General features: G+C 50.0%; 2 protein-coding genes across 3 annotated transcripts in view; one reads left to right on the forward strand and one right to left on the reverse strand.

The window, feature by feature from the left end:
* Window positions 1-2,977: 2,977 nt before the first annotated feature.
* On the forward strand, window positions 2,978-5,966 carry LOC107529385 (15 kDa protein B-like). Its single transcript, XM_016202756.2, has 4 exons — window positions 2,978-3,169; window positions 4,071-4,178; window positions 4,918-5,010; window positions 5,756-5,966. Exons 1-4 carry the CDS (start codon window positions 2,993-2,995, stop codon window positions 5,894-5,896), a joined length of 519 nt encoding a protein of 172 aa, XP_016058242.2. The 5' UTR covers window positions 2,978-2,992; the 3' UTR covers window positions 5,897-5,966.
* A 5,987-nt stretch (window positions 5,967-11,953) lies between these two features.
* The window catches only part of KLHL18 (kelch like family member 18), a 39,648-nt gene continuing 25,418 nt past the window's right edge, over window positions 11,954-26,183 (reverse strand). The window contains exons 4-10 of one of the 2 annotated variants that reach the window (XM_016202721.2): window positions 25,019-25,217; window positions 22,651-22,811; window positions 21,376-21,512; window positions 19,694-19,916; window positions 16,528-16,632; window positions 14,956-15,067; window positions 11,954-14,236 (exon numbers count right to left, since the gene is read on the reverse strand). In XM_016202721.2, the coding sequence (XP_016058207.2) occupies window positions 13,850-14,236; window positions 14,956-15,067; window positions 16,528-16,632; window positions 19,694-19,916; window positions 21,376-21,512; window positions 22,651-22,811; window positions 25,019-25,217 (1,324 nt within the window). In that variant the 3' untranslated portion in view covers window positions 11,954-13,849. Of the gene's footprint in view, window positions 14,237-14,955; window positions 15,068-16,527; window positions 16,633-19,693; window positions 19,932-21,375; window positions 21,513-22,650; window positions 22,812-25,018; window positions 25,218-26,183 lie in introns of both variants that reach the window. The other variant, XM_087824794.1, reaches the window with a different exon arrangement.

Here is a 26,183-nt window from a genome sequence, read left to right on the forward strand (position 1 = left end):
TGTGCCTTGACTGGGAATCAAACTGCAATCTCCTGATGCTCAACTGCTGAGCCATGCCGGCCTCGCACTTTTTTTTTTTTTTTAATGTTTTTATTGATTTCAGAGAGAGAAGCAGCTCTCCTTCCTTTGGCCCAGAAAGAGGCTCCCATGGGAGCAGCAAAGAAGAAGCTGCACTCTTCCTCCCTCCAGAGCATCCCTGGCCCCCCAAGAACCCTCCGAGCACTAGTTACTTTCTCCCTAGAAAAGGCCCCAACAGGACAGGTTTGCAAGAATGCAAGAAGGTCAGGGACCTCTGAGGCCCATCAGCAAAACCAGAAGCCCTCCCCAGCTGACATCACTTGGCCAGCAGATGGCGCCAAGGCCACAACCTGGGGCGCCATTGGCTGCATCAAAGTCCAACAGATTTTAAATTTATGTGGGGGGTTTTTTGTTGTTGTTCAGAACCAGATTTAATTCTTGGGCAAGGGGCACTCCTGTACCAGCGTCTGTGAATGAAGAGAAAGCAGTGGAGGGTTTGTCCTTCCCCTGCCTAGGACAAACCTAGTTCAGGCTGCTGAAAGGGAGGGCCTCCGGGTAGATGATTGCCAAGTACAACCTCCTGGATTGCCTAGTTCCAGGCGGTGAGCAGTAGTAGCACAGTGAAATATGTCAGAATTTTAAGACATCTTGGACTCTGCAGTGAGAGCCTGGAGACTGGTAGCCCCCACTAGGGGGTTTCCGAACCTGCTGGGTCCTGGCTGGGGTCAAGTGTGGGTTTCTCAAATACCAGGTGTCTGTGGGTAGTGGGGCAACTTGTGTCCATATTGCTGCTGGTTTTGGCACATTAGGTGTGTGTCCCCATGGGACCATTGGGGCCACAACCACTTTCTCCACCTCACTTGGGCAAGAGCTAAGGGTCCTGTACCTCTGCCCCGCTCCTGACCACTCCATTGGAGCAAGAGGTAAGCTGAGTCCCAAGAAGGGCAGAGGCTTGCCCAAGGGCCCACCGAGCGCCTTTCTTCATAATCTTCTGGCTGTTGTGAAAGCTTTTTGCTTCATCCATCTTCTCAAAGAGGTATGGGAGCTATGGGGTCGTTCAGAAGGAGGCTCATGTCTCAGCTGCCGGTGCCGCTGGCTGAGCAAAGCATTGCGACGTGGAACCACTCGCCTGAAGGGGGGTTCTTGTCTCCTACAGCTGGAGGCCTCTTCCCCACCTCACCTGAAGGGGGGTTCTTGTCTCCTACAGCTGGAGGCCTCTTCCCCACCTCATGTCCACTTCCTGCTCCCTGCATCCTCTAGCTGTCCTCCAGAGCCTCACCCACCTCTGTCCCAAACTCCAGCCCCAGGGTCAAGTCACATGCAGGGTGGGTCTTGGAGAAACCTGCTGCTGGACTCCAGGACCCCTGCCCTCACCCTCTGCAGCTCAGCTCCAGCAGACGGGGACCAGACCGGCAGCCCCCTAGTGAGGGCAGAACAGCACCGTGGGTGCCACTACCCTCAGCTGGTAGCCCAGCACCTCCACTTACCAGCTCTGTGCCTAGGCCCAGTCCTTAACCTCCTAGTGCCTGAGTGTCTTCATCTGCAAAGTCGGGTTAATGACCGTCCCTGCTTAGAGCCTGGAGGGATCAGGGCTCTGTGCTTGCTAACAGCCTCAGCTGCGCCCTGAGCCTCACCCTCACCGCCCAGAAGGCCAGCACACTTGAGGCTTCCTCTGCCTCACGTGCTGGCCCAGGAGCTCCACCCATATTAGCTCTAATCCTCCCCTCACTGTTCCAAGGTGAGAGTTGTTATCTCTGCTTCACAGGTGAGGACACTGAATCTCATCCCAGACAGACTAAGAGCCAGCTGGGAAGTGGCAGAGGTGGGATTTGAACCCAGGTCTATGGGATCCTGAAGCGGGGGCAGGGCTCCCACAGTTGTACCCTGAAGCTGCTCTGGGCCAATAACCAAGCACAAGTTACTGAAGGATTTTTCTGTAGCTATAACAAAGCTTGACCTTTTGAACTTGTACTCTATAGAGTCTGCCTGTCAAAAACAAAACAAAACCCAACTTAAAAATACACAAAGCTCCTGAATAAACATTTCTCCAAAGGCCCTGGCTGGGTGGCTCGGTTGGAGTGTTGTCCCGTCGTACATGAAAAGGTGGCGGGTTCAATTCCCGGTCAGGGCACATACCTGGGTTGTGGGTTCGATCTCCGGTCGGGGCACATACCAAAGGTGGCCAATCGATGTTTTCTCTCTCACATTGATGTTTCTCAAAAAAATTAATAAAAACATATGCTTGTGTGAGGATTTTTAAAAAAAAGATTTACAAATGGAAAACAAGCACAAGAAAAAAATACTGCCTGTCCCAGAAACTAGGAGTCCTTACCCCGTCCTGTCTGGACAGCCTCCCAGCCCCGTCTGCAGGGAGCAGCCAGAGGGAGAAGGGCAGTGAGGTTCTCCCTGGAGAAGTTGCTGCTGTCACAGCCATGAGGGACTATGAGCCATGGATTGTCAGAGCTTAGGAGTTTTTTTCAAAGTATCCAGATTTTTAAAGGTTGACAACCAATTTTTAAAATGTATGTAACACTGTGATGTCAACCTGAGCCCAGCCTCAGATTGGACCATCTCTTTGTGCACTTGGCTGAGGAACTGTCATATGCAGAATTCATATTCTGGATCAAACCAGAAGAGCCAGGCAGGGATGGCACAGAGTCCTGGTCTCTCAGAGCTGGAGGTGGCCTCCTTGTGACATAGGTAGGGACACTGAGGCCCAGAGTGAAGGGACTTGCCGATATTACACAGGTCTCCTACCCCCCAGCTCAGGATTCTCACCTCACTCCTAGGCCCTGACCTGTTGCTCAAACCTACTTGCTTCAGAACATTGGCCAACAGTGGATGTCTGGCAAAGGAAAGGAGAGGCCCCTTTCAGGAAGGCACCAACCCTATATGTCACCAGAAGCCCTTGGGCAAGGCAGCCCAAGTAGCACTTAAAAAGGACAGCAAGTGGCAGTGGGTCAGAGAAGGGACAATGGCAGGAGCCTGGAGGGCACTCGTGCTGGTGGTAGGCTTGGCAGCAGTGGCCTGTGTGGCCCAACGCCGTCGGAGCTATGAGGAGACTGTCACCCAAGCTTTGCAGTTCTTCAACTATGGGCGACAAGGACAGCCCCTCTTTGGCTTGCTGGAAGCCATCCCAGTGCCTAGATCGGTGAGTGTCCACGGCTGTGAAGGTGGCATGCAGGAGAGCCCAAGGTGCTTGGTTAACGTGAGCTGTTAACCATTAGTTGTTGTTATGATATTGCTCCCACTGGAAGGGAAGAAAACATTGTCATCTCTGGCCTGACAGCTGGCTAGCTGGGAAATTTGGGCTTCACCCAGGCATAACTGTAGAGTCTGGGACTCTAGCCTGTGCAGGCCCTGGGCTTGAAGGGATATGCAGAATTGTTTCAAAGGACAGATAGGAGGGGGACTGATCTCCCCAGAGCCTTCCCAGGGGCTCTCAGTGTCCCCTTCCCACTCCATGGCCTCTCTTCTGGCAGCTAGCTGAGCAGGCAAGGCTGGTATTCTTATTTTTTTTTGGTATTTTGTTGTTGTTGTTAATTCTTACCTGAAGATATTTTTTCCCATTTTTCAGAGAGTGGAAGGGAGGGAGAGAGAAAAAAACACCAATGTGAGAGAGAGATATCAATTGGTTGCCTCCCGCATGCACCCCACCTGGGGATGCAGAGGGAACCCACAACCCAGATATGTGTACCCTTAACTGGGAATTGAACCAGAGACCCCTTGGAGCATGGGCCAATGCTCTAACCACTGAGCAACACAAGCCAGGGCAAGGCTGGTGTTCCTGTTCCTATTTCACACAAGAGGAATTGAGGGCGAACACGGGAAGTGACCCCTCAAGGTCGACAGCTACGAAGCGGCATCCTTCAGCTAGTTTCCAAAAGCTCCACGCACCTGGAATCTCTGCTGAGGCCACTGAAGAGGCCCCTGGTTTTGGTGGAAAGTGCAGCCCGCAGCTCAGCCCGGGGCAGCTTGTAACTGTGGCCTCTCTGCGCCTTTGCTCCCCCCTCTGTGAGTGGGAGCTCATCAGTTTTCTCTTGCTTCTGTAGAACTCCACCACCAGGACCAGGACGCTGCTCAGATTCAGGATCAAGGAGACCGTGTGCCTTTCAGGACAGCGGAGGCAGCCCCAGGAATGCGCCTTCAGGGACGGGGGGGTGAGTCTCCCAGCCCGAGCAGGGGGTCCGCTCTCCTCCAAGGGGGCCATGTTGGCCTCCGCCCCCGGCTGCGTGAGGTTTCACTGTAGAAGCTGCCTTCTCTTCCTCTCCTCCTCCTTTCCCCTCCCCTTCCCTCTTTCCTTTTTTTCTTTTTCTTTTAAAAATATCTGTATTGATTTCAGAGAGAGGGAGGGAGAGAGAGAGAGAAACATCAATGATGAGAGTCATTGACCGCCGCCTCCTGCGCCCGCCGCTGGGGATCCATCCCGCAGCCCCAGCACGTGCCCTGACCCGAGCCCAACCGTGATCTCCTGGATCCTAGGCCAACGCTCAACCGCTGAGCCACGCCAGCCGGGCCCTCTTGCTGCTTCTTACTATAGATGATTCTCAATCCTTACTATAAAAGCAACACATGCTAAAAATTACTAAATAGCAAAAGAGCAAAGCGGGACCATAATGCACCTAAGATATGAAATTAGAAAAATAACATTTTACCATAGTAAACTAACAAATTGTGGAGAAGCAAAATAAAATCAACTAAAAATCAGCCACTGACGAAAGCGCCCTTTACCCAAGGGGTGCGCATCTGTCCGCCTGCGCACCTCCCGGGAGGCCTTTCCCTGGCCCTGGGGGAGTCCTCAGCTTGCCGTTCTAGCTTGGGGCGCTGGGGAACATGCGGGAGGGTCGTGGGGAGGCGTGCTCCCGGGGGCCCGCCTCCAGCCCCCTGCTCGCCCCGCAGGAGGAGCGGAACTGCACCGGCGCCCTCTTCACGCTGCTGCGCACCCGCATCCTGACGGTGGACTGCAGCCGGGACCCCGAGCGCCAGCAAGAGGTGAGCCATGGCTTCGGTGTGCAGGGCCTCAAGTTTTGTCGTCTGGAGAATGGGGCCGATGGCGCCCTCCTTCATGCAAGTTCTCAGGAAAGATTTTTTTTTTTTCCTTTAAATGTCTTTATTGATTTCAGAGAGAGAGGAAGGAAGAGGGGGAGAGAAACATCAATGATGAGACAGTCATTGACCAGCTGCCTCCTGCACACACCCCCCCCAATCCAGCCTGCAACCTGGGCATGTGCCCTGACCAAGAAATCGAACCTCGATCTCCTGGATCCTAGGTCGATGCTCAACCGCTGAGCCACAGCAGCTGGGGTTAAGGAAGGATCTTGAGGATGGCGGGTCATTTGGCAGGAGGGGAGGGGAGGGGAGACTGGTAGTCAGGACTACGGGTGCTGGGAGGGGCACTCTGCCTTCTCAGGCAGGACACTGGCTCTGCTCTGGGCCTGAGATGCCTTGGAAACTGACCTTCCTCCCCAGCCCACATTTGGGAAAACTACCACCAGAGGTGGAGCCTCCTGGCCAGTGAGTGGAATAGCCAGGGTGGAGTAAGTCCCAGAGTCCAGGCCCACACAGACCCTCTGGGCTCCAAGGGGAAGGGCCTGATGGGGACCACCTCTAGCCCCATCCCTAACGTCCTGTCTGGGCCTCCTCTCTTCATCTGACCTGGAGAGGACCACAGGCAGGACAAGAAGGGGTGTGACAATCGGTGAGCGTGATGCGAGTCACTAAAGCATCACTTCTGCAGGTCTTACGGGAGAAGCGGTCGGCTGAGTCCCCTGAGGCACCCGCTTCGGACACTGACATCTCCAAGCTGCCACCCGTGGCCAGGGACATGTACGAGAAAGCCAAGTACGACATCATCAACAACATCCTGAGGAATTTCTAGGGCTGGAGAAGGAAGGGGAGGCCCAGTATCCTGACCACAGCCTCCTCTTCCCACCCGCCCGCTCCCTCTGCTGCCCTGAGCACCCCCTTTCCTGCATAGCCTGAGCCCAGCCACATTCCTCGGCTTCTGCACACCCGCTTCCCTCTGGCTGGAAGTCCTGCCCAGCCTGTGCCTGTAAATCCTACTCATCACCCTTCAAGGCACAGCTCCAAGGTCACCTCCTCCAGGAAGCCTCCTTGATCTCCCCCAGGCAGAAGTATCCTTCCCTCATCAGAGCATTCAGGATCCTCAAACCATGCTGGCATTACCTGCTGTGCCCCCCGCCAGACAGCGCTGTATGTGCTCCCAGCTGTGCCCTCCAGAGCCAGCTGCAGGTGGCCATGGAACGAGTTTCTCAATGAGGGGCTCCTGGGAGGGCAGTTCCTTTTGTGCAGGACCCTGAGCGCCCCTGCTCCTTGCCCAGTCTCTGTGACAATAAATGTTCCTTCACTTATGCAGGCATTTCTAAGGGGGTCAGCCCATCCTCTGGTGAGAGCCACAGGAGAGAGGCTCAGTAAAACATTTCTGAAATAAATTATTAAGTGCACGTGTGAATGAATAAAGTGTTAGAGCTGGGCCGACTGGACTTGGGGTGAGGAGAGAAATGAGGCAGGTCCTGGGGCAATTCCACTGTGCATCCTGAACCCATGGTCCCTGAGGTCAAGACAGGGAGCAAGGAGAAAAACATGGGATGAGGGCGGAGGGCCGCCCTGGAGGTTCCGAAGGCAGAGTGATCGGCCTCAGCCTCCGACTGCTTTAGTTCCTTTATGCTCCTCCTTTATCACAGAGCTCCAGGCAAAACCTCTCCCTGAGCCCAGACTTATGTGTCAGACTGCCTCCTGGAACCCTCCCATGGATGTCCAAAGGGTGTCACACACTCAGTAGCTTCCCTCCAAACTTGCTTTCCTCCAGTCCTGGGTTCCTGAGTGGGAAGGCAGAAGAGAGGCACTGTGAGAATGGGGAAAACTAGGGGTGACCGTGTCTGAGGTTCCACTTTGGACATGGTCCTACTGGGACATATGAGTGAGTATGTGAATCGGTGCCGGTCCAGAGATAAGACTCCATCCAAATGCCCTCCTCATGTATGGAAACGGGAGTCTCATGTAGGGAGAGCGCACGGAATGAAAGCAGAGTTCAGGAGTGGGCACTGAGGCCTCTCATATTTGGAAGTTAGTTCGAGGTGGAGGTGGGAGGTACAAGAGTGGATAACAGATGAATTTTGACACAAGAGGTGAGCATCCCCAGACAAGGGGAGGGGAAAATGAGGGGCTTGTCGGGACACAGATCAGGCACTTTGGTAGTTTCAATCCCCCTGGAGGGGCAAGGATTTCCTTAACCACAGAAGTCTAACCCCCTCCAAGAAGCAGGTGCCCGCCCTCAGGGAGCTCCCAGGCAAGTGAAGAAATTGAATTAGAAATTTAAAAATCTTTCCTCCAATAAGAGGCCCAGATGGCTTCACTGGTGAAGCCTATCAGATACTTAAAAATAAAACCAATCCTTCACAAAGTCAGAAAGAGCGTAGTAAGAAACACTTCACTCATTCCATGAGGCCAGCAGTACCAGCCAAAGACATCACAAGAAAAGAAAGTACAGAAAATATCTCCAGTGAACATGGATGCGAAAGTCCTGAACAAAATGTTAGCAAACCACATCCAGCAACATAAAAGGAGTATACACCACGCCCGAGTGGGATGCGCCCCAGGAATGCAGTGTTAGACCAACATCTTGAACATCAATTAACGTTACATATCATACTGACAGGCTAACGGGCAAAAACCACGTGATCATGTCAATAGATGCAGTAAAAGTATTTGACAATATCTACCACCCACCCATTCAAGACAAAAACTCAACAAACTAAGGAGTGAAAATTGACTGCCTAACCACTATGCTATACACATGAAACTAATACAAACTAACATTTAAAAGAAGAGAAAAGACACCAGAAAAAAACAAGAAGATACCATGATACATACATCACAGTGGCTAAAATTAAAATGATTATACCAACTGTTGGTGAGGATATGTAGCACACGAACTTCCACATATTGCTCAGAAGAACAGAATGTGGTACAGTAGTTTTGTAAAAACAGTTTGGCATTATCTTTTAAAGCTAAATAAACACTTATGACCCAGCAATTTCTCTCTTACCGAAAATGTATAGCACCAAAAGATACATAATAGAATGTTCATTGCAGCTTTATTCATAATAGTCAAAGACTGGAAAAACTCTAAATGACTATCATCAGTAGCAAGGATAGTCTATAGTAACACAATGGACACTGCACAGCCCACCAATGAACATACTGCTACCCACAATGTGGGTGAATCTCACAAGGCTGAGCAGAAGTCACAGAAGGAGCTACAATGTATAGTAAATTGTACACAAAGTGCAAATTGGCAAAATAATCTGTTGTACTCAAAGGGTAGTAGTTACTTCTAAGGAGGGGGGAGGTGGCACTGATCAGTAGGAGGCAGAAAATGGGAGAGGGGGTGCTCTGGAAAGCTGGGAACATTTCAGTCTGGGTGGCAGATACATGATTGATATGTTCCCTTCGTGGTAATTCATCCAGTGTAATTCTTACCATTTGTATACTTTTCTGTATGTAAAAAAAATCAAGCACTTTTTAATTAAATAAGAATCATTATGTTGCATCACCTGTAACATATAGGAAATCAGGATTTTGTTGACTTTACATCATGGCACATTCATTGTGTATTAATATACCTGTATTAATGTTTTCTCTTAGGCCAGGAAAGTATACATATTGTATTTAGCTTTCCGTTTTATTTGCCATGCAGATTTGAATAGAACAGGCTCTTTAATCATACAAATGATAAGAAATGAAAAACCTGTAAGAATATTCATTAGTCAAAGTTTCTGGGCAATGTACATATATATTTATTTTATTATTATTTTTAATATGTCTTTATTGATTTCAGAGAGAGGAAGGGAGAAGGAGGGAGAGAGAGAAACATCAGTGATGAGTCATTGATCAGCTGCCTCCTGCACACCCCCGACTGGGGATCAAGCCCACAGCCCGGCATGTGCCCTGACCGGGAATTGAACCTCGATTTCCTGGATCCTAGGTTGATGCTCAACCACTGAGCAACACCAGCCGGGTTCTCTCTATATATTTTAAAACTTGATTCAGATGTCTCGCTCCTTGAGTCAGCCTTAGATTGCTTATTTTGCTCCACTGTTAAACGCTGTAGGGAATTAAAAGAACTGACCTTATTTGTAGAAGGTGGGTGGCACATAGGAGAATGTACTTCTGAAAGTTCATGAGTTTATTCCTGCGGAGAACACCAAGAAAACTGTAAATAAGAGCTCACCATCTACTGCATAGGATGAGCAAACAGGCCACTGCTCCGGTGAGATAGGGACGAGTGCAGAGGAGGGCACCAGGCCCGCCGGAGATGCTGTCCTGCAGGGGTGACACCTAAACTGACACTCTGAAGGGCTGTTTCAGGGAGGCTGAGTGGGAAGAAAGGCCAGGTCACAGTGGCCTTGATACCATGCTGTGGAGCCTGGGTTTTTATGTTGACGTGTAAACCTAGGAAAGATACATAGGGAACTGAACTCCGTTAAAGAGAAAAACACCTCTCATGAGATGAAATTGGGAGCAGTTAAGTCCAGGAAAATGTCTATGAGAGCCGTACAATTCCCTTATCATTTTTTCGTTGTGTACTATTATTGTCAGCAGCAGTAAAAACACCTTTGGGGTAAAGAGGAGTGGGCTCTGCTGCTAGTGTGAGGGGAGGAGTCCAAAGAACAACAAAAAAGGGAATGCAGGCCAGCAGGCGCGCGCAGCGAGGCTCAGCAGCCCACCCTTCACCCATGGGCTCCTCGGTTTTAGCAAGGGGTGCAGGTTACATGGAGGGCTGCTGGTACTTTGTAGGCATTTGGTCTTTCTCCCATGACACAGAGCCCAAAGATGCCTGTTTTTATAGTCTATACGTGGCTGCTTCTCCTTTCCTCGCTGCCCAAGGTCATCACCGTACTGGGCACCGGACCTCCACACGCTGGGCGCGGAGGCTGGACGATCAGCTACTTCTAAGGTCGAAGACACTGCTCCCCTCAGGCCAACTTGACTGTGACTGTGGAGATCTTGATCTCAGTTCTTGACATACTTACTACCAGTTAGTTGAACCAGGTCTGTTACTCGGCCCTTCTGATGCCGTTTGTTTATGCCAACGTGAGCCACGCTCCCTACTCTGTGGGGACTCCTGACACGAACAGGTGAGAATCCACACACAGAGTGTTTATGTGTGAAACACGTGCTGGTGGGTGTATGTGAGACTGGCATACCCTTCCAAAAACTGAACACATAAAGTTGCCATCAGAGTATAATCATCACCCAATGGAGGAACCTGACCATAAGCTGACTTTTGGGAAAGTATGAATGAAGACTTTCTTAATACCCGCAACTCAGCAACCAAAGTGTAACTTCAGGAAGGCAGATCTGGAATGTGGCTGTACTTGGAGAAGTGAAAATGAAGCAGGAGTCTAGTTCTCACGTGGAAATTTGCCCCCACCAGCCCTAGGGAATCAGTCTCTGGGGAGGGATCTGCATGTGAATCTGTGGTTTAAGTATTTTCCAGTGAAGTAGGAGAGGGCAAAGGGGAGATAAATGGTGATGGAAGGAGACTTGACTCGGGGTGGTGAACACAATACAATGTGCAGATGATGAACCATGGAATTGTACCCCAGAAACCCATCCAACTTTATTAACCAAAGTCACCCCAATAAATTCAATAAAAATAAATAAAAGAATTTTCCAGTGACTTATATGCACCAAAGTTAAGCACCTCTGGCCTAGAGTGTAAAAAAGAAGCCAGAGGTTTTGGTTCCAGGCAGTCACATTCCACTGGGGGACGCCAGAGTTTGATGGCAGTGAGTGAGAAAAGGGGAAAGCCAAGTGGTCTGGACAGGAGCAAATATGCAATATGCTATTGAAGTCTTTTCCATATTTTCACCAGAACCCATTCTTATAAAATACACATGTCTCTCTCCAAAGACTATGTTTGCTATATCTGGCTTTTTCCTTATTTTCACAGGCATATTTTTACTTTGTTCACTGAACTATTATAAAAATATGATTTACTTCTAATATGTATTTTAAAAATAAATCAGGAAAGGGCAAGGAGATTATTAGAAGTGTACTCTTTATTTCTCTTTGGTTTTTTAACACAAAAGACATGCGTTCTATAAATAAAAGGAAATAAGATTTTTCTGGGAAATAAATTGGGGGGGGTAGGGAGGCGCAGAATTTCTACCTACTCACATCTTTGTGGCCAAGTCAAAAGGCTGGTCTTTAGCTCCCATCTTGGCTTTGATCTCAGATAAAACCCACGTGTTGTTTAAGGGGAAATGCCCAAAGACAGAGAAGGTCACAGTCCTCTGCTCAGAGCTGGGTTAGACCCCAGGGCCCACTGAGCATAGTACCTGTCCTACCTCCTTGTCAAACCCTTTCACAATATCCTTGGGTGACTGATGTCTCTTCTTTTCACAGTGCTATTGGAAAGGCGCCAACACCAAGGGGCCAGACCAGCTATTTGCAAACATTCACCACCAGCCCGAGGGACTGACTGAGGGTAAACCGTTGGTGTTTATGCACTTGTGCTCAGAACCCAGATCCAGGCACTGGGTTCCTTACTTGGAAATGCTCTCAGGTGCAGCAGTGTAACTTTCACACCAGGAGGCGAGAGTGGACTTGGGAAGGCCATGACCAGAGCAGCAGATCACAGGAAACGACCTACCATCCCCAATGGCAGAATCTGGGCCAGCATCCTGAGGACCTGGCGAGGACCTCTCTCTAGCCCACTTACTGCTCCTTAACACCTTCCCAATCCAGGATCGGCAGTGCTGTTTCAGATTCACAGAAAGTGTCTTAATAAAATAAGATGAGCACTGATACACTCCTCTACCAGGAAGTACAGACCCAGCCTCCTCCAAGTCGGCCTCTGTAGGCAAACCGAGGGAGTGAGGAATGTCAGAGCTCCTCCATAAGCTCAGGCTAAACTCCATCAGACTGCTGAGTCATTTAAAAAAACATCATTTTCAAGTGCTTGGAACAGAGGCCCAGCGCCTAAGTGGCAGGTAACAAAGGTACTTCCCTCTGGGTACATGGCGATTGCACACCCTGGTAAACCTCATGGTCCTAGGGAGGAAGACGTCTCAAGCTCCACACTGTGCCTTTCTGAACAGGCTTCCAGGCCACCAGAGGCAGCAACAGACAGGAGACCACCCAGGTGGAGACGCAGACCCTAAGACCCAGTCTTGCATTAAAATAACTGTCCCGTCAGTCTTCCTGGAAGCACTGTCGAACACCAGATTTTGGCAGCAGCAGTTGAAGGACAGCCCCACTGACCAGTGCACTGGTAGCACAGGTGTCCTCCTGTTCGGATCCTGCTGTGCTATGTGAAGGTCCCATCCAGGGAGGAGAATGAAGGAGCATGGAGTGTCTGCAAGAGGTCATTTGCTAAGATCAGAGGAAGAAATATAAAATCTGTTCTTTGCAGCAGCAGGAGATTCCTTCAGCCATTAGCTCTTTATACCATAAAGCCAGCTTTGCTTGAATGTGAAGGCCCACCTTGCTGATCAGCCTGCCAAGGGCTGGAGGGAGTCCAGGCCCCTGGAACTGGCGAGTGGATGGAGGACATTGGACTGGCAGGATAGACAAGGGACCAAGCCAGCCCCAAGAGCATCACAATGAGCACAGGTATCTAAGAATGATAAATGGGCGAGAGTACGGCCAGATCTACTGTTTCCTGCTGGTAGAATAAGAAAGGAAGGGACATAGGGGTGGGGGGTCAGAATGGGAGCCATGGTGGCAGTGGGAGGTAACCACAGGGGTACCTGGAGCCTCCAGCGACCAGCTGGGAGCTCCCACCTAGAAGAGCGTCAGTAATTCAGCCGACTCACTAAGCCTATGATTAAAAAAGTCCTCTGATGATGGGTGTGAAGACAAACCCAATGAGCACCTTGCTACAGGACCAGTGGAGTGCGCTGATTCCAGACATGCTAGGGTTCAGAGGGAACCCCAAGTGCTACGCGAGGCCTCAGGACCCTAGGATCCGAATGTGGGCGCGGTCACCGCCCTTTACATGTTGGGTGGTTTTCTCTTTAAACACATTATTTCTCTTTAGTATCTTTTTTTACAAGTGTTTTCTTCTTGCAAAAATTGTTTACTTAAAAAAGTATTTATTTCCAGTTTCTTTCAAGTGTTTCTTTAAATTCCCTCAGTTTCTTTCAAGTATCTTTTTTTCTTCTGTTTCTCCTGAACAAGATGTAAAAGACCGCACTGAAATCCCAAAATCAGACATAGCAAAATTCTGTTCTCCCTGCTTATCCAGCAATGAGGACCAACACCTCTGTGCCCTCGGATGGAAGGAGGAGCTTGTGTGCAACCAAGCACCTTGCTGGGGCCGCATCATCGCAGGCAGTCAGAACACTTGGAGCGTGTCATCCTCTCCCAGCCACACTCATTTCCAACAGGGTTGGCCACTGCAGCTGCCCCATCACAGACTGGCCACTACATGGCTGGAAAACGGCAGGCGAGGAGTGTCAGATGGAAGGCCATCTGCCAGGGCAGCCCAGAGCTGTGGCAGGTGGGAGCTGGGCTTCGATGGAGCCTGTGTATGTGTGGACCAACAAAGCAGTCACGTGTCACCAGCTGCGGGACCTAGAGGGGCTTCTGTCCCATGCTGTGCATCTAGATGACCTAGACCTGACGGTCACAAGAGCAGCACAGTGAGGGAGAACTTGAGCACCTGGAAAAACTGTACCTCTGGCGAGCTCACATTTCACCCTGTCTTCTGGTCCACCACCTCTCCCAAGAGGGACTGTCCCCGGAAGGAAGTGCCTGTGTTTGTACCTGATCCCTACCCCACCACATCCCATCCTCTGCCTTAGATGGTGAGGAGAGGAATGCAGCCCACACCGACCCCTCCCTCATGACACGCCATGGGGGCCATAAAAGTCCAACAGTCCGTCTCTGGGTCGTACATCTCCACTGAGCTGAGGTTCGACTGTCCATCATAGCCCCCCACAGCATAGAGGCGCCCACAGCTGGCCACCAGGGAGACGCGACTCCGGCGTGTGTGCATGGGGACGATCAGGCACCACTGGTCTGCTACAGAGCTGTACATCTCGGCGATGCTGAGGAAGCCAGAGCCGTCATAGCCCCCGCAGACAAACATCTTGCTGCCCAGAGAGGCAGCTCCGTGCCGGCAGCGCTTGTTGAGCATGCCAGCGGCTGGGTGCCAGGTGGCCGTGTGGTGATTGTAGTGCTCCACCTTCAGGAGGGAAAGAGGCACAGGCACGGGAGTCAGAGCCAAGGCTCTGTCCATGGGTGGCCACGCGGGCACAATGGCCCACAGGGTCAGGGTGTCAGATGCCAGTGGGCAGCCCAGGGATGGAGAGCTCTGCCCGCATGTGCTCTGGCTCTGAAGCTGTTCCCTCAGTGGCACACCTGCTCTTGGGTTTACAGGGACAGGTGAAAGAGTCTAGTCTCACCCCTTCAGCTTGAATTTAAGGAACCAAAGGAAGGGCTTGCCCAAGGCTGCTCTGCTGTGTACTGACGGCCAGATGAGGGCAGGTCCCCTGAAATGGGTCCAGGGTGTGTGCCACCACAGCACTGATAGACTCTAGGGACCCAACCTCCAGTAAAGGGCTGATGAGGTTTTATTTCAAACCAACTATGCAGAAGAATACAGCTCTCTGCAGTCACACTCTATAATTGGCCTTACTTTGGGCAGAACTCGCACCAGGTCTCATGCAGCATTAGATGCAGAACTAAACGGGCTGGGGCAGGGTGGCTACACTCTGCCTCCCTAATGCACACCGGCTTCCATGCTCACAAGAATTTCAGAGCTCGCGGTCAATGGCCCAAAACCTCATTAGGTTTGATGCCTTACCCAGCAACGGGAAGGCTAAAGTTTTTTCCAGAGAATTGCCTTTTTGAGTAGCTCTCAAAGAAAAAAGTTCCCTTAGCCCAGGAGCAGCCCAGACTCACACTGTTGAAGATCTGCAGACCGTCGTGGCCGCCAGACACATATATCCTGCCCTCAAAGACTGTGACCCCAGCGGCACTGCGATTTGAGCTCATCGGGGTCACCACTGTCCACCTTCAGGAAAGAGCCAAAGGAGAAGGGGAACCATGAGATCCGGTGTCCTTGTCCTCCCAAGGCAGCTTATAAAGGTTTGGGAGCACTATGCTGTGCTCCCCCTCGCCCTGCGCCATCTCCCTACCTCAATCACCTCCCACCACCTGCGGGCAGCTTTCTCTAGCTGCAGCCTCTCCCTCAGCTTCAGACCCACAGCTGCTCTTCTACAAGGCCTCTTACAGATCTGGCCCTCCCCCATCTTGTTAAAGGGACCACCAGCTACCTAGTTGCCATACTTGTAAACTTGGCATTTTTATGGCCTCTTTTCCCTCATCCTCAACATTCTTGTGGTTGCCAATTCCCCGCTGGTTTGCCTACTAGTCATTGCTTGTCCCATCCCCTGGCTCTGGCCTCTCACCTGAACCACTGAAACAGCCCCCTTACAGGTGGCCTGGTGTTCAAACCATTCCCATTTGGACCCTGAGCAGCACACCCCTCCAGTGGATCCTCACTGATTCCCCTAAGACAGAGTTCAAGTTCCCTAATGTGGTTCTCTACCATTTGATCCTGGTCTACTCGCCAACTTCATGCCCTGCCACACACCAGCTACATCTGTTCCCCAAGCACACAGGACATTGTCTTATTTCCAGACTCTCTTCTTGCTGCCTAAATGAGCATCACCCACTATCCATCATGGGTCTAATCCTGCCTCTCCCCAACCGTGGGGAAGATGAAGGCATTTCCCATGCTATGCAGAAGAGCGCCAGACACAGGTCCCCAGGGAAGGACAACTGTAATGTGCAGGTGGCCCAATAGACTGGGTGCTACTTAACAATCTTAGACACCCTACTTGCTGCCTGATACATAATAAATTGGCTAAATGAATGGAATATTGGCTTAGAAGCACTCTGATGAATCCATTCTACTAATGTGCTAATATTTGGTTACATAACATGAGAAAATTAAAATACTAAAATGAGAAATTTGGGCTAACCTTATTTTCCAAAGAGTGTTCCACAAAATAATTCCATAAGATGGGCTAGGTGTTATATAAGATGAGGTTATATAAGCTGTGGATTCAGTCTTTAAAATGTTAATGTTGCATTATGGAAAGATAAGGACTCTGGTGGTACAGACATCAATGTTTCCAACTCATCTGACCACTTAACTTTATTTCCCCAAATCATAGCTTACCCGCTTCAGAAAGTGCAGTTCATCCATTCCTATCCTTTCCCCTGCGTTCCATTGCAGCGGGCTGATGGAGCTGTTTCCAGTGTCTACGCTGACTACTTATTTTTAAAATTTAATCACTCATTCATTTAACCAAAGGTTATTAAATGCCTAGAATATGCAAGGTACTACAGGGGCTAAAAAGGTAAGATGTGCTCCATCCTCAAGACGCCTGATTTAAAAACTGCAGTTTTAACTTTTTACCCTCTGTTTAGCAAGCCCCAGGTGCGCCGGGGAGACGGAGTCCTTACTTGTCTGTCTCAGGTGAGTAGGTCTCCACGGAGTTGAGAGAAGAGTTGCCATCATAGCCCCCGCAGACGTAGATCTGCCCGTCCAGCACGACCGTCCCCATGGCACTGAAATAGACAGAGCTGTCATCCCAGTTGGGCCTCAGGCTCCTGGGCAACCTTCATGTTCACTGAGAAATAAACAACCACCAACTGCCTCTTCCTAGGACAGACCTAAATCCCAGTATGTGGTTAAGTAAAGGTGTAAAATCGAGGGGAAGGAAGCTGTCTACGGTTCCTCTTGTCTCTCATCCCAACTGGTTTTCCTCCCCTCCCCACTCTTCTCAGTCCTTGATTTGTTTCATACGCTTATTCTCCACCTTGCTGTGCTCATGGTCTAATTTACCTTTAAGGCCCTGATCAAATTCTTTGCTCTCCTCCGCAAAAAGCCACCTTGATCCCTCAGCAAATTACTCTCCTAGCCCACCCTTCATTGGCATGAGCCTGACTGTTCCATGTGGTGCCTTGTAAACACAGGCCCTCAACATATGTTTGGTATGTTACTGTGATTCTCCCACTCAATTCACTAGGAAGCTCAACAACTATCTTTTTATTACATACACAGCCCTGCATGGCCCTAAGTTGTCGCAGTGGGTGATGTAACAGCTCCTCTAGTTGCACACTTACTACACATGTCAGGTGCTCTACGCTTACTACTTTCCACCCTCACCACACCCTACTAGGAGGCAGCACCATCATCACTGTACCAACGGGCTGGGCTCCTCTTCCTAGCTGTCCCAAGAAAGGCAAGCTCAGACTTAAATGAGACAGGCCCCACTCCCATGCTGGTCACCCTGCCAGGCTCTCCTAACACTAAAGACCCCGGGGGTCTGGCATAACCATGTAATCATCTGCTCCACACAAAGCCTCAGGAGAAATGAAACATGAATGCCAAGCTGCCCAATTCAGTTTTCAAACCTGAGGCTGGAAAAGACTGTAAATAAATCTGCGAGTCTAACAAATGGAAAATTAAATATACCAGGCTTATAACCCCCTTTCAAATGTACATAGCAAATCACACTTATCCACATATGTCCCTCTGGGGGCATGGTAACAGACCCCCTGAACAGCCTGAAAAAGGAAAAGGACTTGCCTTAGGCAAGGACTGTGGGACGACCACAAATTCACTAGACCTGTCACTCTGCTTTTAGAACAGACATGGGTAACAACATGGAAGTTCAACAAAAATATGGGAAAGAGTAAGAGGTGCCAGACAACTATGTGAGGTTAGCTATTAGACAAGTGGTCAGGACGAGTATGGAGAGGAGGGGAAATGCTGATCGGTGTGGCAGGGACTCATCCATGAGAGGAAGCTCCCTGGAAGCAGCCTGGACCACTGGAGGAGGGGAAAGGAATGACGGCAGAAAGGAGCTTGTCACCAGTTGGCAGGACAAAGCTGTGTGAGATGTCAGGAGGGAAGCGACCAAGAACATTTTAAGGTAGCCTGTAATTTTTTAAAAAAATATGTTTTTATTGATTTCAGAGAGAGGCAGCCTGTAATTTAAAGGGGATGAAATGGAGCTGGACCCACGCTACTAATAACAGGGCATTAACCACAGCAAGGGAAAGGAACACCCAGAGGACTTTCCTCCCAGACAACTCTCTAAACCCAGTGACATTAAAGCCAGGAAGTAGCCCAGAGCAGACAAACAAGGAAGAAATGACTGCAGTCAAAGCAAAAACGGCAGCCATGGCTGGGATATGGAGCAATGAGTCATTCGAGGCCACAAAAAGCTGCAAAGTATCCAAGCTGTGCAGAGGGGAAGGCTCGAGGTGGAGATGGGGGAAAGAACCATGAGAGCATTCGCTTAGCTCACCGCCTCGGGAGGAGCAGATCTTACATACATATTTTTTCCTTCCAAACAAACCTGCCGTGACCCTTTGTGAATCTGGTCTTATTGGTACAAAGGCAGATCCCTCTGGCTCAAGGCCACATACAAACATGAACACCGACAAAGATGGAATGTGTGTCACGGCTGTGATACTTTCACGTGGCAAAGGACTTCCACACTGACTCTTGTTCTTCAACACACATGCAGTCACTTGACCTTTGTGTGGTCACATGATCTCACAAGTAGAGAACCCAAAACATGGCCAGAGAGAGCAGACTGAGGGAAATACTTAGGCCCTTAAAGAGCAACTGGTCCAGGATTTTCAAACTGCCCCTTTTGAGAAAAATTCATCCAACTTTTCTCCCCTAAGGTTGGGCACAGGTCACAGGGCGCAGCATGTGAAAGCAATAAACTAAGAGCCGTTCTGGTGAAATGGGGAGGGGCCCTGGCCTGCTTTCCTCTCCTGCAGTCCAAGAAGAGAAACATCGGGGTCCATTTGAAACCACTGAGCCGGTGTGGCCTTACCAAGGGCAGAGTGAAGAACCTGTCCAGTTCTACTCTCCCACTCTAATGCTCCTACTGCCCAAGCACATAGATACTCCACACACATCTGATGCAAGAAAAGATGCCACCTGTCACTTAGGCACTAAAAAGGCTAAACGGGGCACTATTTGGCTGTCCTGTAATCCTACTTCTTATCAGGAGATGTGAGCAAGCAAGCAGTGATGGAGGGGTGTGTTAAAAGACATGTAAACTTGGTGCACCTCACCAACACCTGTGTGCTCATGCCTGGGGGCATGGTCCTGAAGTAAAGAACACTGCTATGGTTCATATGCTCCCCGGGCAGTGAAAGCACATGCCTAGCAGGGATCCTGGAGGAAAGAAAGTATAAAGGAAAACATCTTGGTTTTCCTCTTATCACTCCTTATCCTTCGAATTTTAGCTTTAATAACACCTCTTCCCCAAAATCTTCCAGATGGTCCAGTCTAGCTTCTCTCCCTCATTGAATCTTCCATAATACACATTTTCAGGCCTTATCTGGCACTTAAATAACAATACAACTTCCATGTGTCCATGACTCATCTCCCTGAGTTCCTCGAAGGACCAGGCAGTATTTTACTTTAAGCAGATGGGGGCTTGCTTCCATCTGGAGGAACTGGCAGTGGCTGGCCTGACTGCAGGAAATTCCCAGGCCAGAACTCGTGCTTTATTTCACTATGTACCCCTGCTTGTCTAGCATGGCGCTCTCCAGATGCATAGTGTGTACGATCGGACTGCACAAATGGCTTCCAGAATACCTTCTCTTGCTGTTCATGCTCCCCACTCGGGTCCATGTGTCTGTCTCTGGGTTATAGACCTCCACAGTGCTCAGCCGCAGCTGGCCGTCGTATCCCCCGATGGCATAGAGAAGCCCGTTCACTACAGCCACACCAACGCGGCTGCGGGCTGTCGTCATGGGATGGCACTTCTCCCAGTGATTGGCGATGGGGTCGAACACTTCCACCACATTCAGGGAATCACCTGCATAAAAATTTGCTACTCAAATTTAAACAAATGAGACCACTCGTTTAGATCACAGCTGTTGGGTAGTGATTATATGGAGTGTTTCACTTGATTCTATCAGCTCTTCCTGCAGGATTTCTCAAGCCAGAAGGGCCCACTAAGAAATTTCAGGCTTGATGATCTCAAACCTAATTCTTGAAGGAAAATCAGAATCAGATGGGAGGCATTTACTTTCTAGAGAGGGAAATTTAAGTTGCAATGAGGTACTCCACCTGCTAAAAGCCAAAGATGAAGGCAGGTGGATACACTCTTTCCTCAATGCAGGAGGCATGCCCAAGGGAAGGGTGTGGGCTCCAATGCCCACTTTCACTTGCTAGCCCTTGACCCTGGGCAAGTTGCTTTGTGTCTCCATCCTTTGCTCTCACAGGTAAAATGAAGATAATCTCTACGGCGAGTTGTCGTGAGGATCGGTGATACAATATGTAAACCACCTAGCATGGTTCTAGAACACTAAGTGCTCAGTAACAAGGAATGGTCATTCCAACCCTACCTTTTCATCAGGTTTTTGTGAGGATCAAATAAAAGACTTCCCCTTCGTTTTATTCTGCTTGGGGGCACTTAGCAACTGCCACACTACAGGTTACTAGTTAAGGACTTAGACATCATAGACTAGTACCCAGCTCTGATTAACCTTCAATCAAAAACAAAACTGCCAGGACTGCCCACCAACTCCCCACCTCCCATAAATCTGGACTGACACTGTGATAAGGCCTGGCCTCCACACCGGAGACAACAACTCCTGTGCCACTGTACTGCCAGGAGTCAGTGTCCATATTGCCCTCTTTGCTGAATCTCTACTGCCCTGCAATGGTGCCTGGGCTCAGGAGGGCAGGGGGCTCCACGGAGCTTTCCTGAAAACTTGACTGTATGACACAAGAGCTGCCAATAGCACCCAGACTGTAGAGTGTTTGTGTACCACAGGAGCTAAGAGATAAAGAGTAATAAGTATTGCTGATAGTGGCAGACACTGTATTGGAGAATCATCCTTCTTATGGTGACATTCTCGCAGTGTATCCCTAGGGACCCATATGACCAAATGTGATCAGCCTGAAAGAGAACTGGGTCTCTGACTCTATCCTGTCCAGGGCTGAGCCCATCCCCTAGCCAATGTGATATCAGGGAGAGTGCTGGCTCAGGAGCCAGGACCCAAGTCCCAGTCCTTTGGGCCTCAATTTCCCCATGTGTAAGGTAAGGGGCTAGGCCCCAAGGATCTCTAAAGGGCTCTTTAGCTCCAATATTCTGATTCAATGGTATTAATACCTGACATGCTCTAACTCCAGAACAATTAAATAAAACTGAGATGGGCAAGAGAGAGTGACAGAGAGGAGAGGAGCGAGAGGGCCAGGCTAGGCTGTTCAGTGCTTCCTCATGTACAGAGTTCAAGACAGGGCTCTGCAAAGGGGGAGCTGCAAGATACCTGCTGAGTTGAGGCCTCCCACGGCATAGATGAGCCCAGTGATGGATGTGCAGCAGCGAGGCCGAGTTCGGAAAGCCGGCAGATGAGGCCGGCGCTCTGGCATGAGGTGATAGTCCTTTGCTTCATCTACCAGGTCCCTGGAATAAGGTATAAAATGCTAGGACAGGAGGCACCCCCCCAATGTGGCCCGCAATGTATTTCCAAGCCTGGCCCCCCCACCTCCAACTGCAGGGGAACCTGGGAAGAGAAGCCTTCTGGAAGGTCTGGTCTCAAAGAACCCAGTTGAATCCAGGAGAAACCACACATAGCTACTGAGACATGCTCAAAATTGGGGAAGCAAGATGAGCTGAGCCCACGTTGGCTAATGGAATCAGAATGAATATCTTCTAATAGGCACACGCCTGGCAGGAGAAAAACAGGGTGGTGGCTAAAACAGCTGGCCCTAGGGAGGTTCCACCAGCAGCCTGCACCTACCACCACTCAGGCCCCGCTCTTCCTTCCCACCCCTACGGCTCCCACCCTGCAATTAACCACCTCTCACCTGGACTGTGGCAAAAGAAGCCAACAGCTGCTGTTCAAGTCCCCTGCCTCCAGCCCCACCCCTCCATTCCAGCCTTCACACTGCAGGCCAAGCTGTTTTCCTAAGAGCCTTTGATGGCTCCCCACTGTCTACAGAATACAGTTCAAACTCAGCAGCACCCTTGAGACTGCGTGTCACGGGGTCCCAGCTACCTCCAGGCACGCCTCCACCCCTAGCTGACACAGCTTCACCGCGCTTGCGCCAGGCACCGACTTCCTCTAGGCCCAGCTGTGAGCATGATGAGCAACGTGAAGGAGGGTAAACATTCCTCCGAGGCTCTTTTATAACCGCCCCGAGAGCTGCCATCTTCTGAGCTGTCTGGTAGCTCTGTTGGCCATGTTGTGACTTACTCTGGGTGAAAGTTCCATGTGCTGGTACACATGCCCTCTCCTGCCCATCACTGTAGATGCAGCCCCAAACCGCCTGAGAAGAGAGCACTGACCAGCATTTACTGAAGAGGGGGAGGTGCCCCAGGAAGTCACTGCTAAGTCAGCAGGTGGTGTGGATAAGGTCAGAGCAGCCAGTATAGATGTGTAGGTTCACAAATAGCTCCATGGATGCAGATGCTACAAGATCCTCAGAACTCAGGGGAGGAAGCCCCTTCTGCTGTGATCCAAATCCCTCTCCCAAGTGGCCAAGTTCTCTTCTCTGCCCAGACCCTCAGCAGCATCCTGTGCAGGCCCACCCTTGCTCACCTGCATTTGTGGCAGCAACGCACCAGGTCATCCTGCTGCACCCGATCTGACAGGAACTGGGGCCGGCAGAGGGGTAGACGGATATTGGACAGCAGCTCAGGCAGGTAGGACCCCCTTTGCTCCCGGTCGTATCTAACCCAGGCCAAAGCGGCTTCAAAGACCTGCCATGACAGAGAATGGAAGCTCTGGCGGCAACTCTTCCCAGTCAGAGGCCACATCCCCAAGCCCCCCCAACCTAAGGCCCTCCACTCCCTCTACTGAGGCAATTCCTGGGTCATTCAATCTTTCCTACTTGTCTCCTGAATCCCATGTTTTCTCTCTACTTCCCCAGCTACCCCATTTGGTCCAATCTCTAAAGGCAAGCCTAGGTTGCTGTAACAGTTCTGGCTTTCGTTAGGACTTTCTAATGAAAACCAGGCAATGGGCCCCTATACCCTTCTGCATCACAACAAAATCCCTGTTTACCTTCCTTCCTGCTGCTCCTGCACCCTGCTCCTAAATCCCCTCCATCACCCTCCATCAGGCTGGCTGATTCTCCTATTCACACTGTCCCCTTCACCTAGAATGCCCCCTTACCTTCTCTTCATCTAAACCCATTTCCCTTACTTTAAGGTCTGGCTCAAGACTCATGTTCTCAAGAAGCCTTCCCTAATGGCTCCAGCCACAGGATATCTCTCTAAAACCCTCCAACCCTTAGAGAAGTATCACTCCAATAAACATGAGCTACTGGGTCATATTCCTTGCTCTTAGGATGAGCGAGCGCCCGCACTGCTGAGCTCACGATCCACTTTTCTACTGCTCACTAATATTCAGGGGTGTAGGCTCCAAGGAAATGAGCTGAGTTGGGACTAACATCCCAACGGCTTGCCTCCTGGGGTTGGGGCTCCTCCTGCTGAAGCACCACTTCATGACAGGCCAGGAATGTTGATTTCAAATATCCCAGTCCTGCCATAAGACTGGTTAGACTTCCCAAATGACCAAATGGGCAGAGGCCTTGTTGCAGTGCTGCTCCCAATGCCTGCAGGGCTAGGTCCACATTTTCATCCCTGCATTCAACACCCTTCATTGCCCAGCCCTCACCACCCTCTGCTCAAAGTAACATTTACTTACCATTCTTTTAAGACAACTTGCACCACATCTTTGTTGAACAGAAAGGATTGCCCTTGGTCCTCTCTGGCTAACACCCTACATTCTCATTTAGGCTTTTCCTGAGCACCCCAGATGATGTTTCCTTTGTCCTCAGAGGACCCTAGGACCACTCACACCTCGCTTTGCCAATAGCTTTACCTCTTCCAGAGGTTTAAGTATGCTAGTACCTGACCACCACCTCCGATTCTTGCGGCTCAGTAACGGACGCCAATGAGCCTCTGACAGGGCTCCTCCTCCGTCACCTCCCTCTCAGGTCTCCGCCCGCCCCCAGCCTATTAGCTCACTCACCTCTTGCTTGCCCATGGGCTCCACGGGTTATTACGCAGGTGCCCTCAATTCCCATGCTATGCCCTATCCCGTCACCACACTAGCCTGGGGGAAAATCTCACTCTGGTGAAGCCCACCTCTTTGAATTCACCTCACCCCCTACTCTGCATCTGCACTGGCACATGTGGCTGACAGAAAATGCACAACAGAGCCAACCACTTTGCTTTAAATTTGTGACTGCTAATCTCGCCAGGCCCTGCGCCCTCTCAAGCCCTCTCCACTTCCCTAGCATCCTCCACTCACTCTCCCCCTCTCCTAGAAGCCGAATTCATACCTAGTCATCTCTCAGGTCTCTAATGCGCCTTCATCCTCACTCTCAGCTGGAACAAGCCAGAAGAGGTGAGAGGAATCTACGAGCATCTCCCTTCCCACCCCACCCCTCCCCCTGCATCTGGGTGTGCACTGAACGCCTGTGCTCCTAGCACATACACACCCCTAGTGCCCCAGATACGTCCCTTCTCTGGAAAATTCCCATCAGCAGTCAAATTGCAGTGTCATTTCTCTCATTTTAACAAAACAAGCCCCTCTTGACTTCATGCTTCCCACCAGCAACTGCCTCAAGGCTCTGCTCTGCTTTAGAAAAAGACTCTTTCAGAAAGCTACCTGTACTTACTTCCAGTTCACCACTGCGCTATTTCTACTAGTAAATACTGGAAATAACCCGAACATCCAAGAATAAGGGAAGCAGGGTTGGTGAAATCAATGGAATATCATTTAGACACAAAAATGTATGAAGTTTTCATGAAAAATGCACATATATAATAAAACAAACCCATAATAATCAACAGCTGCATACACAGCATGATCTTCATTTTGTTAAAAAAAAGAAAGTGAAGCTTAGAAAGGCAGCAGCCCCTCCATCATGGGCAGACCGCCACTGTGCCCTACAGACCTGCTCCTCGGATTTGACATTCAGCTCGTCCCGAGACACCAGCTCAAGCACATCTTCTAAGGGCAGGGCCAGGAATTCCTCCGACATGGACACCTCCACAAAGTGCTGGTGGATGAAGCTGTTGGCTGCATCATACAGCACAGCGCACATCATTGTCTCAGCAAACTGGCGCACACCCAGGCAATTTTTGGGGTGAAGCCTATTGCATAAGAAAAAAATGGGGAAAAAATTTAGAGGAAGAAAGAAGATTATCTTCCATCATTCTCAGGTTGGTTCTGGGTACGGCCACAGAACAACAACAAAATGCCCTACAAACTCTGTCCTCAGCTTTGGAGAAACTCCCTGTGTGACATTGGGTGCATCTCTCGGACTCAACTTGTAAAGTTATAAAATTAAGACAGACTATCCTCACAGGTTCTGCCTTGTGGGCCTGGTGTTCTGTGTGCCTGGGTGGGATGCGCTCTCTGGGAAGCCCTGGGAAGCAGCTCCCAGAAGAGAAGAAAAGCAAACACTTACTGGAAAACCTGCCTGCTTTCCTTTGGCTGCCAACATCCTTGGTTGAGTGCCCACCTCTGCTCACCAGGAAGGCACTGAAGGTATAGAATGGGAGCTTAAACCCAGAGGAGAGATGATTCTCTAACATGGGGACCCTTATACTTTTTTCTATTTTCACACAGAAAGAGGCTCTAGAGGTCTAATTGTTTAGACATCCAGAAACAACTTCCAGGCACTATCACTTATTTTGTACCCTCAGTGAGTCAAGTACTTTGCCAGGCCTTGTACACACATTCTCCAGAATCTTTTTAACAACACTGCAAAGTAGTAATTGCTCTCATTTTTAGATGGAAAACTGAGGCTCTGAGAAACTAAGAAGGAAGTATCATTGGGGCATGGTAAACTGCACTGGTCTAAAAATCCTTTTCTAATCATCTTTTAGGTGACACTACTTTGTAACAGAGACTGGATCCAGTGTTTACAGTGATGACCTCTAAAGCCTCTAGGTGGAGCTGTTATCCCCTGTGAGAGTAGCCAACTTAATCCTTTCCAGAATGCCTACTTAATCATTCTCCAAATTCTTGGGAATATAAAGATAAACTAAGTCCAGTCTGTCTCCTTAAGAAGCTTACAAATGAGTAGGAAAAACGGTTTATGCCCCACACCTCCA

Source organism: Miniopterus natalensis, chromosome 15 (assembly GCF_054644295.1).
Source record: "Miniopterus natalensis isolate mMinNat1 chromosome 15, mMinNat1.hap1, whole genome shotgun sequence".
Lineage (NCBI taxonomy): Eukaryota > Metazoa > Chordata > Mammalia > Chiroptera > Miniopteridae > Miniopterus > Miniopterus natalensis.